General features: G+C 38.9%; 1 protein-coding gene across 1 annotated transcript in view; it reads right to left on the reverse strand.

Annotated features, from left to right (window-relative positions):
- LOC147391413 (MraZ) overlaps window positions 1–15,413 on the reverse strand; it is an 80,034-nt gene that overhangs the window by 8,633 nt on the left and 55,988 nt on the right. The window contains exons 14-19 of the mRNA XM_086458225.1: window positions 13,351–13,459; window positions 12,984–13,252; window positions 12,724–12,851; window positions 11,998–12,232; window positions 10,916–11,101; window positions 10,547–10,833 (exon numbers count right to left, since the gene is read on the reverse strand). Of these exons, the coding sequence (XP_086314351.1) occupies window positions 10,547–10,833; window positions 10,916–11,101; window positions 11,998–12,232; window positions 12,724–12,851; window positions 12,984–13,252; window positions 13,351–13,459 (1,214 nt within the window). The remainder of the gene's footprint in view (window positions 1–10,546; window positions 10,834–10,915; window positions 11,102–11,997; window positions 12,233–12,723; window positions 12,852–12,983; window positions 13,253–13,350; window positions 13,460–15,413) is intronic.

Genomic DNA, 15,413 nt, shown 5'->3' on the forward strand with positions numbered 1-15,413 from the left:
AAGGTTCGCCTTGCTGATAGGTCTCTTACACCTATCCATAGCAAGGGTACCATCCCCTTATCCCCTGATTTTTCTCTTGACTCCGTGCTTCATGTTCCTCCCCTATTTCTTAACCTTTTATCTGTGAGGAACATTACCAAATCTTTAAATTATTTTGTAACTTACTATTCACTGTATTTTTCAGAACCTGACTTTGAGGAAGATTTTTGGTGAGGGGTATGAGAGGGATGGGCTGTATTTGTTTGAATCTCAACCTACCGCGGTTTTGACTTCTACTTCCATCCTCTAGGAGCCACACTTTTTCATTTGTTTTAGATTTATGGCATGCTTACTTAGGACATGCCAATTTTCAGCACTTATGTTATTTATTTCCTATTTTAAAAATTTCTTGTAATGGACACAAATTTCAGTGTTCTATGTGTGAACTCTCTAAACACACTTGTATCTTTATATTCCTCGTATGCATCAGTTTAATGCAATATTTGATTTAGTTCATTCTGATGTATGGGGGCCTTCCCCTATTATTGCGTTTAATGGTCATAGATACTATGTTACATTCATAAATGATTATTCTCGTTGCATTTGGGTTTATTTGATGCGTTCTTGTTCTGAGGTGCTCCCTATTTTTGTTAATTTTCTTAAAATGATTCAAACTCAGTACAACATCACTGTTAAATCTCTTAGGTCAGATAAGGGGGGGGGGGCATATTTCTGATGGGATTCGTTCCCATCTTTATGAGAATGGTATGCTTCATCAGTTGACGTGTCTTTACACTCTTGAGCAGAATGGGTTGGCGGAACGTAAGAATCGCTACCTCATGAACATAGTTTAGTGTCTTCTTCGAGGAATGCATGTTCCTAAAGCACATTGAAATATGACAATCCTTACTGCGACTTTTCTGCCTAATCGCGTTTCGAATCGCACCTTAGGGGGACATGTGCCTCTTCATGTTCTTCAACCTGACAACACTCTCTTCCCCACTACTCCTAGAGTCTTTGGGTGCATGTGCTTTGTTCAGGATAGGATTCTTTATCGCACTAAATTATATGATAAAGCCATTCGGTGCATCTTTTTGGATTACTCCTTTATGCCCAAGGGGTATCGGTGTTATGATCTAATTTCTCATCGTGTCATACATTCTCTTGATGTTACATTCTTTGAAAATGTTCCATACTTTCATACCACTTCTACTTTGCAGGACCCTTTTTATTCGCAGTACTCATCTCCTATAGTGCTTGCCTTTTATAGTCTTTCCTTTGCCGCCGCCTTAGGTCTACACTTGTCGCCCTCGCCCCTCTCCACCCTTGCCAACCTCCTTTTCAGACTCAAGTATGTCGTTTCCTACCCTTACACCTATGCCTGCACTTATTCCTTTTGTTTTTGACTCTGACTTGCCTATTGTTATTCGCAAAGGTAAGCGGGAGTATGTTACTAATCATCCCATTGCCTAGTTTGTTTCCTATTAGGGTCTTTCTTCCTCTTATTAGGCCTACCTTGCTTTCATTGATTCTATTTGAGTTCCTCGGTCTATATTAGAAGTTTTGCGAGATCCTCAGTGGACTAGAGCTATTACTATTGAGATGGATGTTTTGCAGAAAAATAACACTTAGGAGCTTGTTACCCTTCCATTTGGGGAGCAGACCGTTGGGTGTAAATGGGTCTTTACTGTGAAATATCTTGCGGATGCACTGTTGATCGATATAAAGCGCATTTAGTTGTTAAGGGATTTATGCAGACTCTAGAGAAAGATTTTGGTGCCATATTTGCCCTTGTCGCCAAACTTTCCAATGTTCGTCTTCTTATTTCTTAGGCTGCTTGTTACTCATGACTCCTTCACCAACTCGATGTGAAGAATGCTTTTTTGAATGGTGATTTGACTGAGGTTATATATATGGACCCCTCTCCTAGGTTTCGTCTTCAAAGGAAGTATTTTAGGAAGGTATGCCGCCTTCTCAAATCTCTGTATGACCTGAAATAGTCCCTGCGAATCTGGTTTCAATGATTTTCAGAGGTTATTTTGTCTATGGAATTCACCAATGCCACTCAAATCATACTTGCTTTGTTCATCAAGGATTGAATGGTCGTTGTGTCATTGTTCTAGTGTATGTAGATGATATTATCTTGACAGGAGATGATGCACAATGAATTGACAGGGTGAAGATGATATTGGGTCGTGCCTTTGAGATTAAGGACTTGGGTCCTCTCAAGTACTTATTGGGAATAGAAATAGCTCGCTCTCGACGTGGTATTCGCTATCTTAGCGCAAATATACATTGGATCTTCTTTAGGACACTGATATGCTTGGTTGTCGTCCTGTCTCTTCTCTATGGATTAGAATCATCGACTTCATGCTAAATCTGGTGATCTATTATCTGATCTTTCTTTTTATCAGAAGCTTGTAGGTCGTCTGATTTATTTGACTAACACTATATCAGATTTGACATTTGCGGTTAGTGTAGTTAGTCAGTTTATGCATGCTTTGCGTACGTCTCATCTTGATGCTATTCACCGTATTCTTCGCTACTTAAAGCCACGTTTTAGCCTTGGACTTTCTACTCATCCACTGCTCAACCACATCTGTCAAGTTTTAATGATGTTGACTATGCAGGCTCTCTTACAGACAAGAGATCTACCTCTGGTTTTTATACTTTCCATGGTGGTAACCTTATTTTATGGAAAAATAAGAAACATAGTGTGATTTCTCGTTCTTCTACTGAAGTTGAGTATCATGCTATGGCTTTTGCCACATGTAAGCTTCTTTGGCTTCGATCTTTACTGACAGAGTTGGGATTTCTACTTATGGTTCTTCCTCGTTATTCTGAAACAACAAGTTTTATGTCATGCTTACTTCTGACTCAATTATTCATGAACGAACTAAGCATATAGAGATTGATGTTCACTTTCTCAGGGAGAAAGTTTGATCTGGTGCTCTTCAGACAGTTTGTATTTTCTTCAGATCAGCTTACCGACATGCTTACGAAGTCTGTTGGTCATTCTATCTTTAACTCTTATCTTGTCAAGCTGGGCTTAATTGATATATTTTCTCCAACTTGAGGGGAAGTATTGGAAAATAGTAGTCTATTTGGTAGTATAATTCTATTATTTCTATGTAAAGGCATTTATGTCCATTCACTCTTTTATTATTATAAATATTTGTCAAGCTCTAATTAGAGACTTGACAATTTACTTTCTACGATTCTTCTCTTTCGAGAATATTAAATCTTTTGGCCATACACTACATTAATTTTTTTGGTGTGCAATTTCTAGAAGAACTCTGAATTTGCATCACTTTTAACAAATTGATTACCCATATAGGAAGGTAAGTTCTTCAACTTTTAATGGGTTGATCACCTGTGTATGAAGGAGTGTCTTTTAATGGTTCGTGTTGCTTGCTCGTATAGGAAAGAGCATTCTTAGACCTTTAACGGGTTTTCTTTCCATTGCTTGTTCCTATAGGAAAGAACATCCCTTCTGCCTTCAACGGTTTTGCCTACTTTACTATGTAGGAAAAGGAGTGGCCTTCAACCTTTAGTGGATTGATCATTCGTGTAAGAAGTCCTAGAATCTTTAACAAGTTAATCCAATTGTTTGGAAATGTACAACTTGTATATATGGTGGTTTTGGTAGCCCCCAATCTCATGAAATTATAATTAGACAACAGGTTGCCTATTAGGCCTTGGTCATGAGTATTTAAAAGGTCTTGGGCCTCGCTTGGGCCCACAACTTATACCTAGAAAGTTATTTTGATTTACCATCATTGGGCATAGTAACATCACCCCTGATGATCTGGTGTTAATGAGTTTCCCCAACATTAACAATTGCCTAGTAGTGGCATAGAATGCTTTGATATAGGTTAAATAAATGGCACCTGTATCTCAAGGTCAAATCATGTGACAGGTCTAAAATTAAAATAAATAACCCGATGTTAGTTGGAACTTATTGTGAAGCCAAGGATTTACAAATCAAGAGGAAGTACTATTCTCAATCAAATGTTAGTTACAACACCCCTCAATCAAGTGGAAGTTACAAATTCTCTAAATCTAAGTGAATTGTGGAGTCTCATCAAGAGGAAATAAACAAGGACAACTTTTCTTCCATGGAGAAGGGGGCAAAAGATGAGAAACAAGTCCCAAGGGTTATGTACTCTAGAGAGAGAATTATGGTGGCAAACAATGGAGTACTTCCTAGAAATCTGGACATTATGAGGTGGGTATTTAGAAAAAGGAGCTGTAAAAAAAATCATGGGAGATTCATTGATGCTATTTTGCTAAAGGTGGGGTAAATGGGAAAATTATCAGATCACGGGAAAATGGAGTAGAGTGAGTAAACTTTTTTAGGTGTGCCCTCAACACTGTGGTTTGATTATGAGCAAAAAATTACGATTAACCCATAAATTGAGATATGCAATAATGAGATTATGCCCTACCAATCTTCTTTACAAAATTTATGGCTAGGTGGATGGAAGAGTGCACACTTCTTTTATAATGAAGGTTCTCAATAGGTTATAACACAAATGAGACTTCAATAGTGGGCACTATTTGGGTTATCATGCTTTGCAAGAGTTGATGCATTTGGTGGATAGTGGTTTTGAACAATGTGTTGATGATACATGATCTTGTTCATCAGAGTAACGATTCAAGCATAAGAGAGACAATGCATACTCGTACTCCCATTTCATGGTCTTGTGAGTCGCTCAAATATAGGGGAGAGTGTTAAATAAGTTAGTTGTTATTAAGGTTCTAGTCTATGTCCTTTTTAGTCTTTTTCCCTTATCTAAGACTTTGTAATGTTTAAAGCCTAATTAGGGCTAATTAAACTTTTAATTTTGAGTTTCCAAAAATCCAATTTGGTATCAGAGCAAGGTTCTCTCGACCTCCATCACCATCCTCCTTCGTCTGCTACAAACAATTTCAACTAACTCTTCCTAAAATCACCTTCACATCTCGTCTTCAATACCAATCACCCCTACGGGGGTTCTCTTTCATTATACACCCTAATCGCATCATGCGATAGGGAATTGAGACTAGTTTGGAGCCTACGATCAGGCTGTTTTTTTTTTCTCTCAGCAATACTGCTGTTAGTGATTGGAAATAACAATAACATGATGTTTCTTAGTGCTGGTTGCTGAAGATCAACTAAACAACATCTATACAGAGCCTAACAACACAACAACTGCTGTTGTTAAGCTATTTTCTAGCCCACGATTACAGCAGATTGCTGTTAGGCTCTCTGCAACCATAGCAGAAGGCTTACGACACAGCAGGTGTTGCTGGTAGGTTGTTTTTTTGGCCTATGATTACTCCATACTGCTGTTATGAAGCTTGCGATCATAACAGAACTTTGTTTTGAGGCCTACGATCACTGCAGAGGTGCAGTTGAGTGGTTGTGATCACTGCAGAGGTGCAGTTGAGTGACTGTGATCACAAAACCTATAGTACTTGTTCTGGTCATCGTAAGGTTCGCCTAGTTGATGGTTCGTTGTTTTCTATAGCTGGTCAAGGTCATTTACCTGTTACATCTTCTTTATCCTTGACTAATACACTGCATGTTCCTCAACTTACTACTAACCTTATCTCTGTTAGTAGCCTTACCAAAAATTTAAATTGTAGTGTAATTTTTTATCCCTCTCATTGTGTCTTTCAGGATCTGGGGTCGAAGAGGATGATTGGCACTGGACGTGAAGTGAATGGATTGTATCTCTTGGACGTACCCGGTTCATCTAGCACCCATTCTGCCTCTCAGCTTAGTAGTAGTACTAGTTGTAATAAGCTCTTGTAATGCGTTGGCATTTACGCCTAGGCCATATTTCTTTTGGATATTTGAAACACATATTCCCTACTTTATTTAATAATAACAATTTACTTAATTTTTCTTGTGAAACTTGCCAATTAGCTAAACATGTGCGTTCTTCTTATCCTATTAGTATGAATACTACTGCACCTAATATGTTTGACCTAATTCATTCTAATGTGTGGGGTCCTTCCCCTGTCACATCAACCCTTGGTTTTAGTTATTTTGTCTTATTCATCGATGACCATAGTCGTACCACTTGGGTTTAGCTTATGAAACACAAGAGTGAAGTTTATGGGATTTTCAAGCAATTTCTTACTATGGTTCATACCCAATTTGGTCGTACCATCAAAACCTTCCGTTCTGATCATGGTAGTGAATATACCTATAGTGAGGTTTTAAAACTTTGTTTAGAGTCTGGCATTGAGCATCAAATGTCTAATGTTAAGACCCCTCAACAGAATGGTCGATCCGAACGTAAAAATCGTCATATTCTAGAGCTAGCTCGCACCCTCTCTATTGGTATGAATGTACCCCAATCCTACTGGGCTGATGCAGTACTTACAGTTGTCTACCTTATTAATCGGACCCCCTCCCAGGTTCTTCAGTTTGCCACCCCCCTTTCTCAGCTCTATCCGGATCGTCCCCTTTTTCCACTTCCTCCGCGTGTGTTTGGGTGCATCTGTTTTGTTCAAATTCTTGATCAAAATCGTACTAAACTTGACCCTAAGGCCATAAAATGTATTTTTTTTTGTTATTCCTCTACCCAGAAAGGATACCGTTGTTACCACCCTCCTTTTCGACGACGTTTCATTTCTCGGGATGTTTCCTTTTTTGAGCATACCCCGTATTACAATGGGTCTGTTGGTATTCAATCTGAGTGGTTTCCCCTAGATTCCTCTGCTGATCCTTTCCCTTCCTTATTTCCTCTTCCCATGCCTGTTCTTACTCTTCATCCCCTGTTAGTTCGTCACCTCCTTTATTGTAGGTTTACACTCGACGTCCACGTGATACTACCATCACTCCTATGCCAGACCAGCTCACCTCCTCGCCTCCAGCTTCGCCTCCAGCTTCCGTCTGTCCCTTGTGATGATCGTCCTATTGCCACTCGTAAGGGTAAACGCACTTGTACTTATCCAATTTCTCATTATATCTCTGATTTGCTCTCTCACCCTCCTATCGGAGTTTTCTTGCTTCTGTTTCCGCTATTTCTATTCCTGCTACTGTTGCAGACGCTATTACCCAACCTGAGTGGGGTGCAGCTATGATTGATGAATTGAATGCTCTTGAAAAGACTCAGATTTGGGAACTTGTTCCTCTTCCCCCTGGAAGGAAAGCTGTGGGTTGTCGCTGGGTCTTCACCCTTAAGCATAATCCGGATGGTTCTATTGCTCGTTATAAGGCCGTCTGGTGGCCAAGGGTTATGCTCAGACTTATGGGATTGATTATCAGGAGACATTTGCTCCAGTTGCCAAGATGACCACCATTCGCGTTCTTCTTTCTGTTGCTGTTATCCGAGGCTGGCCTCTCTATCAGTTAGATGTCAAGAATGCATTTCTCAATGGTGATCTTCAGGAAGAGGTTTATATGGTACAACCTCCTGGGTTTTTTACATCTGCTTCTCCTACACATGTCTGTCGTCTTCGACGTTCTCTTATGGCTTGAAACAATCTCCTCGCGCATGGTCTGAGCGTTTTATTAAGGGTATGCATCAGTTTGGCTTCCATCAGAGTTCTGCCGATCACAACTTTTCTTGCGTCATTGCCAGGGTAAAATTATTGCTTTGATTGTTTATGTTGATGATATTGTTCTTACTGGAGATGATGCTGATGGTATTTCTTTGGTAAAGACTTACTTAGGCCGTCAGTTTGAGATTAAGGATCTTGGGCATCTTCGCTATTTTCTGGGTATTGAGGTTGCGCGGTCCCAGTTCGGTATATTTATTTCTCAGCGAAAGTATATCCTTGATCTACTCAGTGATTCAGGTCAGCTTGGTTCTCGTCCCGCTGATACTCCTATTAAGCAGAATCACAGGTTGGCTGATTCTGAGGGGGAGTGTGTGTCTTATATTGGGCAGTATCAGCGACTTGTGGGGAAATTGATCTACTTGTCTCTATGACTCGCCCAGACATTACCTATGCAGTTAGCGTTGTAAGTCAGTTTATGCACTCGCCCCGAACATCTCATCTTACTGCAGTCTATCGTATTCTTAGATATCTTAAGGGATGTCCTGGTCGAGGTATTTTGTTTAGTAATCATAGACATCTTCGCATTGAGGCATGGACAGATGCAGATTATGCTGGTTCAGTGACTGATAGACGTTCTACTTCTGGGTACTGTACTAAAGTTGGTGGTAACTTGGTAACCTGGCGCCGTAAGAAGCAGGATGTAGTTTCTCGATTGAGTGCTAAGTCAGAATACAGAGTTATGACACTTGGAGTGTGTGAGTTGTTGTGGCTCAAAATTTTACTAGCAGATTTGTGTCTTCCTGTGCCAGTCCCGTTCTTACTTTATTGCGATAATAAATCAGCTATTAATATAGCAGCAAATCCGGTTCAGCATGACAGAACGAAACATATCGAAGTTGATCGTCATTTTATTAGAGAAAAGATTGTTTCTGGACAGATTTGCACTCCTTTTGTACCTACATCTCAACAACTCGCCGATATCCTTACTAAAGGTGTTAGCAAAACTACCTTTGAAGTTGTCTTGTCCAAGTTGGGTGTTTTTGATATCCACGCACCAACTTGAGGGGGAGTGTTAAATAAGTTAGTTGTTATTAAGGTTCTAGTCTATGTCCTTTTTAGTATTTTTTTGCCTTATCTAAGACTTTGTAATGTTTAAAGCCTAATTAGGGCTAATTAAACTTTTAATTTTGAGTTTCCAAAAATCCAATTGAGAGTTCTTGAAAGAGTTTGCTAAGTGGTAGGGAATATGAAAGGAAAGCAATAATTTGATTTCAAAGACTAAACTAGCGGGCCACAACAAATTTGGGGTGCCATTGAAAGAATTTTGATTGAACGGTCCTCAGTCTTGAACGAATTTCAAACGGCCCCAGCCCCTTCTCATCAATGGACTCCTAAAATATATGAAGAAGTGCAATTCGTTCGATAAATTCATACATACCTCTGTATCTATCTCTGAGATGTTTAGATTTTTCAAAACTCCAAGCCACGAGAGCAGTACCAAATCGAGGTAAACTCTGGATACTAGATATAGCCTTGAAATAACATGGGTCAAGGTCGGCCAATGAGATGATGGGGGATAAGTTTCATCCTTGAGAGAGAAATAGTCATGATCACCAGCTAAGGCACCTAAACGACTACTTAGTGATAAAAGAGCTAGGGATGCAGATAGAACCCTGAGACTGTAATAGCTCGTTGATCGAGTTTTCTTGCACTGATATAAAAATACATCAGTAGGGGAGCGTTCCGCCTTACAGAGAAGCATTCGCAAAGTTGGATGACTGGTAATTGGGATTTTTTTGCAAGGCAAGCAAGGGGTTAGTGGTCAGTGGAGGTGAAAATGAGTTCACCAGGATTTGAACCTAGGTCATGGGATCAACTCTCCTCAAGCCTTTTGCCATTTAGCTAAGTCCTAAGTGGCACGTTCACTTGTAATTGGGATTAATAATGGAGACAGTGGGTTTAACTTGTAGTGTGTGATCTTATTATCTTCTATCTAGTGCATATCAAACCATGGGGAAATCTCTTACCTTTGCATTTTCTTTTCATTTTAAATAAAATTATCGTTACTTATAAAAAATCCATATATGTATAAACTATGAAATCACATAATATCTCTCATGTCCCGCCTAGGGACGGGTCTAACTAATTCAATTAGTAAGCACCTTTTTAATGGAGACAGCCCTAAAGTTAAAATAGCCAATCTATATGATTTTTTTCAGGATATTGCTGTCCAAAGGGTCATTCACTGATTGATGTCATGAATGATGCATAGTCCCAAGGAGGCTACATATATGATTTAGCATCAAGAAGAAGGGCACAACTTTTTGTTTGTCATGGAATTGAAACTCTAGCCCGTGCGTAAGTGCTATGTCAAGACAAAGAAAAAACATAAGGACATCAATAAATTAAGATTTCCATGGACAAGGAAAAAAGATTTCTCCCAGTAAGTGTTGTGAAATATTTTCTGACATGGAAGCGTGGATCTAGGTGTTTCAATGGCTTAAAGTGTGAGGTGTGGAGCATCATTATCATGAACATGCCTTCCATCAGAATGCAGTGAATAAAAATTATAAAATAATAGGATAAGTTCAGCAAAATGAGAATTTGGATTACACAATGAAAAATATTTATCAATTTCATATGGGGGGACTGATGTTTTTGTTGAGGTTATTTAACCTAGAATAGCTTTTTATTAGTAAACTAACGGTTAGAAAGGAGAAAACACAAAAAAGAGACAAAATGACAACCTAAAATTTCCAACACTTCGTCATACATCTTCTCTCTCTCTCTCTCAAAAAAAAAAAAAAAAAACCAAGTACGAAAACCTAAAATTACCTGCATCCACACATATGTGATGGCCACGCTTCGAACACAAGGTGCTAAAATAGTATAAAAGATGTGAGGAAAATACACACCCTTTTATAAAGCCTAACGGCTAAGATGTATGCCTCACCTCATGTTGAGACATAACCCCCAAAGACTAATCAAATTGCAGTGACATATGTCTGAGACCCATATGTGACAATCATATTTATAAGAAAATAGACTGATAGTGCTTCAAAGATACCTTGGATGGTTATTGCCGTTTGCTTCTGAGGAATCAGACTGGTGCATGTGACGGGGAGAATTATCACACACTGCTACCAAGATACCTAACTGGTAGTAACCAGAAGCTGTAGCCTGGAACCACCCCAGTTCAATTTTAGCCTGATGGAACTTTAGTTGGGAGTTTCCATGAGTATCAATCCAGTTAAGAACGGAAACTAGTGCAGAACGGATGCGTCCTTGCCTCACTGTCCTTAACTGTGCATTCAAACCAGCAACCAAACGATTCCAAATTGTTGTAGGAACACACTGAAAATAAAACAACACTTCTCTGTGTGAGATTTGAACACTGCAATTATTAATTGCTATACCACAAATGTGAGACAAATACCCGGTCAAGCAGATTGGTCAGCAAAGGGTCACTGTGAAGGTTGTAAGGTGCCATATAGCTTCCATCCCCACCAATGATGATGCTTATGGGGAGTTTATGATGTATAGAGGTTACATCTAATCGCTTCTCATCACCACCAAGGAAGAAATCAATGTAAGCAACCATCAAGTCCGGTGTTGCTCCAACCTGGCACATGTTACCACACAAATGAAGACCTTGTGATAAGGAATAAAATGAAAACTTACAAAAACTGAAGGGACTGTAATATTTAGGAAGAAATATCCAAAATAAATATGAGGGTAGGCCACATACTTGCAGGAGGGGGAGGGGGGTCCCACATAACAGATCTCCCAGACCAAAATTGACCCTATCAGATAAGACTAACCATCCAAACCAAGCACTTCTTTTGGACATTTGGGAAACGAAATACCAGAAATCTCTAGTCAATTAGATTGTTGTAATCATAGAGTGGCACAATAAACTAAAAGATCTCCTAGTTGGTGTTGAGTGCATATTTTCCTCCACTTTTGGGTGTGTCATACCCCAGTTAAGCCCCGTGACCATCTTATACTCATAGTTCTTCCCCTCTCCAACATATCAGTCTTTTGGAGTAGTTAGTTAGTTAGTTAACATGGTAATAGAGCACTAGGTTCATATAGGTCATAGGTTTGATTCTTTCCGCCCTTATGGGTGAGGGGGAGTGTTGAGTGTATATTTTCCTCCACTCTCGGGTGTGTCATACCCCAGTTAAGCCCCGTGAACCCCTTATATTCATAGTTCTCCCCCTCTCCCACAGATCAGTCTTTTGGAGTAGTTGGTTGGCTAACAGTAGGACCCACCACTCACTGAGTTCCAAGCCACGTAAGGAATATCCATGACATAGGCAGGGGGGGTTGGCTTTTTCCTATGCTGACTTACTCCTGCCCAATGAATGATTTCACTGTATCTGGCTTTTAACAAATAAATATGCTGTTTATGTGGTGACACAAGATCTAAATCCTAAGTAACACAACTTCAAACATCAAAAGAAATGGTTCTATTCAGAGAATAAAACATGGTAACAAAGGAATGATAAGCCAAACCTTCATCCCTTTGTAAAGTGCTCGTGATCTACAAGAGCGAAGACATGAATGATCATATTCCGACTTGACATATTCTTGAAGGCGATGAATTTTATTTCTCCGGCGCCACTGTTTCCATGACCAGGCACATGGATAAGCAAACACTGAAAGTATACTGTGCACTGATCCTTCCCACCACTCATATGTAGCAACGGAGTTGATCTCGTCGATGAATCTATTGAAAGCATCTTCATACCTGTAGCAAGAAGTCAATAATTTTTGAAGAAGTGGTACCAATAACTTGACCTTCACCAAATTGGGAGCAATCCAAGATTGCAACTATTAGTCTAGAAAAGACATTGGTGCAAGAAGCCAAGAATAACACATCACATGTATTAAAAAGAAAATTGTGGGATGTGTGAAGGAAATGGGATAGTTCCATAGAAGGATATCTATGGTATAGGGATTTAACTGTATACATCATGTAAATGCCTATCGATTTGGAATGTCCGACTAATTGCTTCAGTAAAGAGTATCTGCTTGACCAATTAGATTCTTTTAGACGGTAAAAATCAGTGGTAGGGTTAGGATATCAGATTCTGCGAAATTCGTTAGTTGAAAACTTCCATGGAAGGCCCATTGTTAAATTGGCTAATGCAGTATTTGTGTGCCAACCTGGTAAGTCAGAGACCTAACAATAATATATTTAATGATCTTGTAGCATCCTATCTAATTAGAAAAACTTACACAATCTCAATAATTGCATCAGGTGGAGAGTATGGAAGGTGCCACGGTTCTCTGAAGGTATTTGGACCCATAAAGTACATTCTGTGTACATGGCTTTGAGTTTCTTCTTCTCTCCTGGTCCCACGCACCTAGGTTTTAGGTAAAGATCATGGACAAGAGTGTCTAAAACATGATACCATCAGGATATCTCAAGGAAAGTCGAAACTTGAGCTTATCAGATATAGAGAAGTGACAGCCAGTATTGAAGTCTGAGAAGTTACCTCTGCTAGGGACAGGAGATGAGGGAAATGGTGGTGACCGTGGTGCTGAATAGTATTTGTAGTACGATACTCATAATCTGATCCGACAAATTTAATTCTTAAAGTACTTAACAAAAGAGCTAGGATGACTAAAATGAATGATAGGAGAAGTGCAAAAGGTAATGGCCCTCCAAATGTATATATCAGCTCTTCAAAAGGTGTATAGCAATTTGGCGTCCTATACTTGTCAGATATACACATATATGGACAAGAAGGCTGAGAAACCCCTCCTGCAGTGAAAAGTTAACATACTTGTGAGAAAGAACGATAATTTGAACAAAATAATGTTCTATTTCTTTTTTTTGTATAGAGCATCCATCACACTTACCTCGCACATATATAAATTCTGCACGATTGGGAAGCTTCTCTAGAGGGCAAGGAGTGCAAAGAAATGCATCAGAGCCTTCCACATCTTTGTATGTGCCAACAGGGCATTCCTAAAACAATATATTTCAGGATAAAAGACATTCAGTATGAACCAACTCTAGTTCAGAATATTCTGACATACAGAAGAGAACTCTCAAGAACAAGAATAAATATATTTTTGTTTATATAGAGAACTAGGAAAATAGAAATGAAAGCAATATGAGCGTTCTATTCTCCATGCAAGTGTGAGCAAATATTCCTTACACAAATATATCACCATCATCCAAGCCTTGTCTCAAAATTTTGGGGCTGGCTGAATTTATCTTGTTCCTCCAATCAATTATATCTAAAGCCACCGATCAAAATATATATATATGTATAATATATATATATGAAAGCCATTCTATTAATTCACACAAACATACATTCATACAGAAAATGAATTGCTCAAAACAAGTATTATGTCTACAAGTTTTCTATTAAGCCAGTAAATTGAGACTTATCCAGCATAGGAATGAACTAAATTTGTTGTGAAGGGAAGTTTCATCGATTTTATTATTATTGTCTTTAGTAATTAGCAATATTTGTAAGAGTATTATCATGTGTTCAAATAAACTAATTAAGCATTCTGAAGAGACAATGATTTTTTTCCTTTTTCTTTTCTTTCGTTCTTCATTTTCTCCTGCCATTCTATAAACCCTAAGTTCTACTAGAGTATGTTGAACTTAGCATCATATCAGGAGGATCACCTAGCAGCTCAAGAGAACCTAGATTAACCATGCAGACAAAGAATACGATCTAGTTCAAGGAAGTAACCTGATGAAAATTCTTGTGAAGAACAATGTTAACCAACCAACTACTCCAAAAGACCGATCTGTTGGAGAGGGGGATAACTATGAATATAAGAGAGTCACGGGGTCAACTAGGGTATGACACACCTGAGAGGGGAGGAAATATACACTCAACACTCCCCCTCACCCTAGGGTGGAAAAAGCATCGAACCTGTGACCCATATGAACCTAGCGTTCTGATACCATGTTGACCAATAAACCACTCCAAAAGACCAACCTGTTGGAGAGGGGGAGAACTATGAATATAAGAGGGTTTAACTGGGTTATGACACACTCGAGAGTAGAGGAAAATATACACTCAACAAACAATACATGTGATGATAATATTTCTCCCAAAAGAAACTCCAAGTTTGGTTATACATGTGATGATAATATTTCTCCCAAAAGAAACTCCAAGTTTGGTCAAGTACTGAAGGAGTTGTAACATTTTTACTCTTATTATTATTCTGTTGCCACAAGAAGGCTATGTTACATATTTTTTCTATTCAGTCAATGCAACCTCTTCATTTGTGATTGTCTAGAGAGGAGAAAGCCTACAAAAAAGTGTATTTTTTATAAGCCAAAGTTTATTGAAGTATGAAAGCAGAGAAAACAAAGGAGATCTAGACGACCATCCTAAGGAGAAAAGGAATGCAAAAAAGATAAAGCCCTAACCAAACTACAAATGACCATTGGAGCTATTACAACACGCATGCTTCCATCAAACAAGAAATCCTTGAAGAATACACCCTGAAAATCAGAAAAAACTTACATCAGAAGAAGATAAGGCCTAATATAGAAATGACAACATTGGAAATAGAATTTTTGTTCCCTGAAGAACATGGGCGATTCTCTCCTTCCATAAGCACCAACAGATAGTAGTGGGCACCAAACTCCACAAAATCTCTTCCTACCACCAAAACTCAAGGATTGCCAACTGTGGAAGATGGAAGACATCACTTTAGGAGAAGAAAGAAATTTGGAACAAAGCAAGGCAGTAAATAAGATGCTAGCCATAGTGCTCTTAATCCGATCAATTTCCTACCTAAAATCTCACCTTCCATGAACCCAACCACCAACCCACTCTTTCAATAATAGGATCCAACATGCTCTGCTTTGATAAGGAACCCAAAATTGAAGCCTAAGATAAGAGCCTGGAAAGGTGCATCTATCACAGCCAACCCCAAAAACCTTG

The sequence above is a fragment of the Akebia trifoliata genome, chromosome 11 (assembly GCF_017979445.1).
Source record: "Akebia trifoliata isolate Shusen 1 chromosome 11, ASM1797944v1, whole genome shotgun sequence".
NCBI lineage: Eukaryota > Viridiplantae > Streptophyta > Magnoliopsida > Ranunculales > Lardizabalaceae > Akebia > Akebia trifoliata.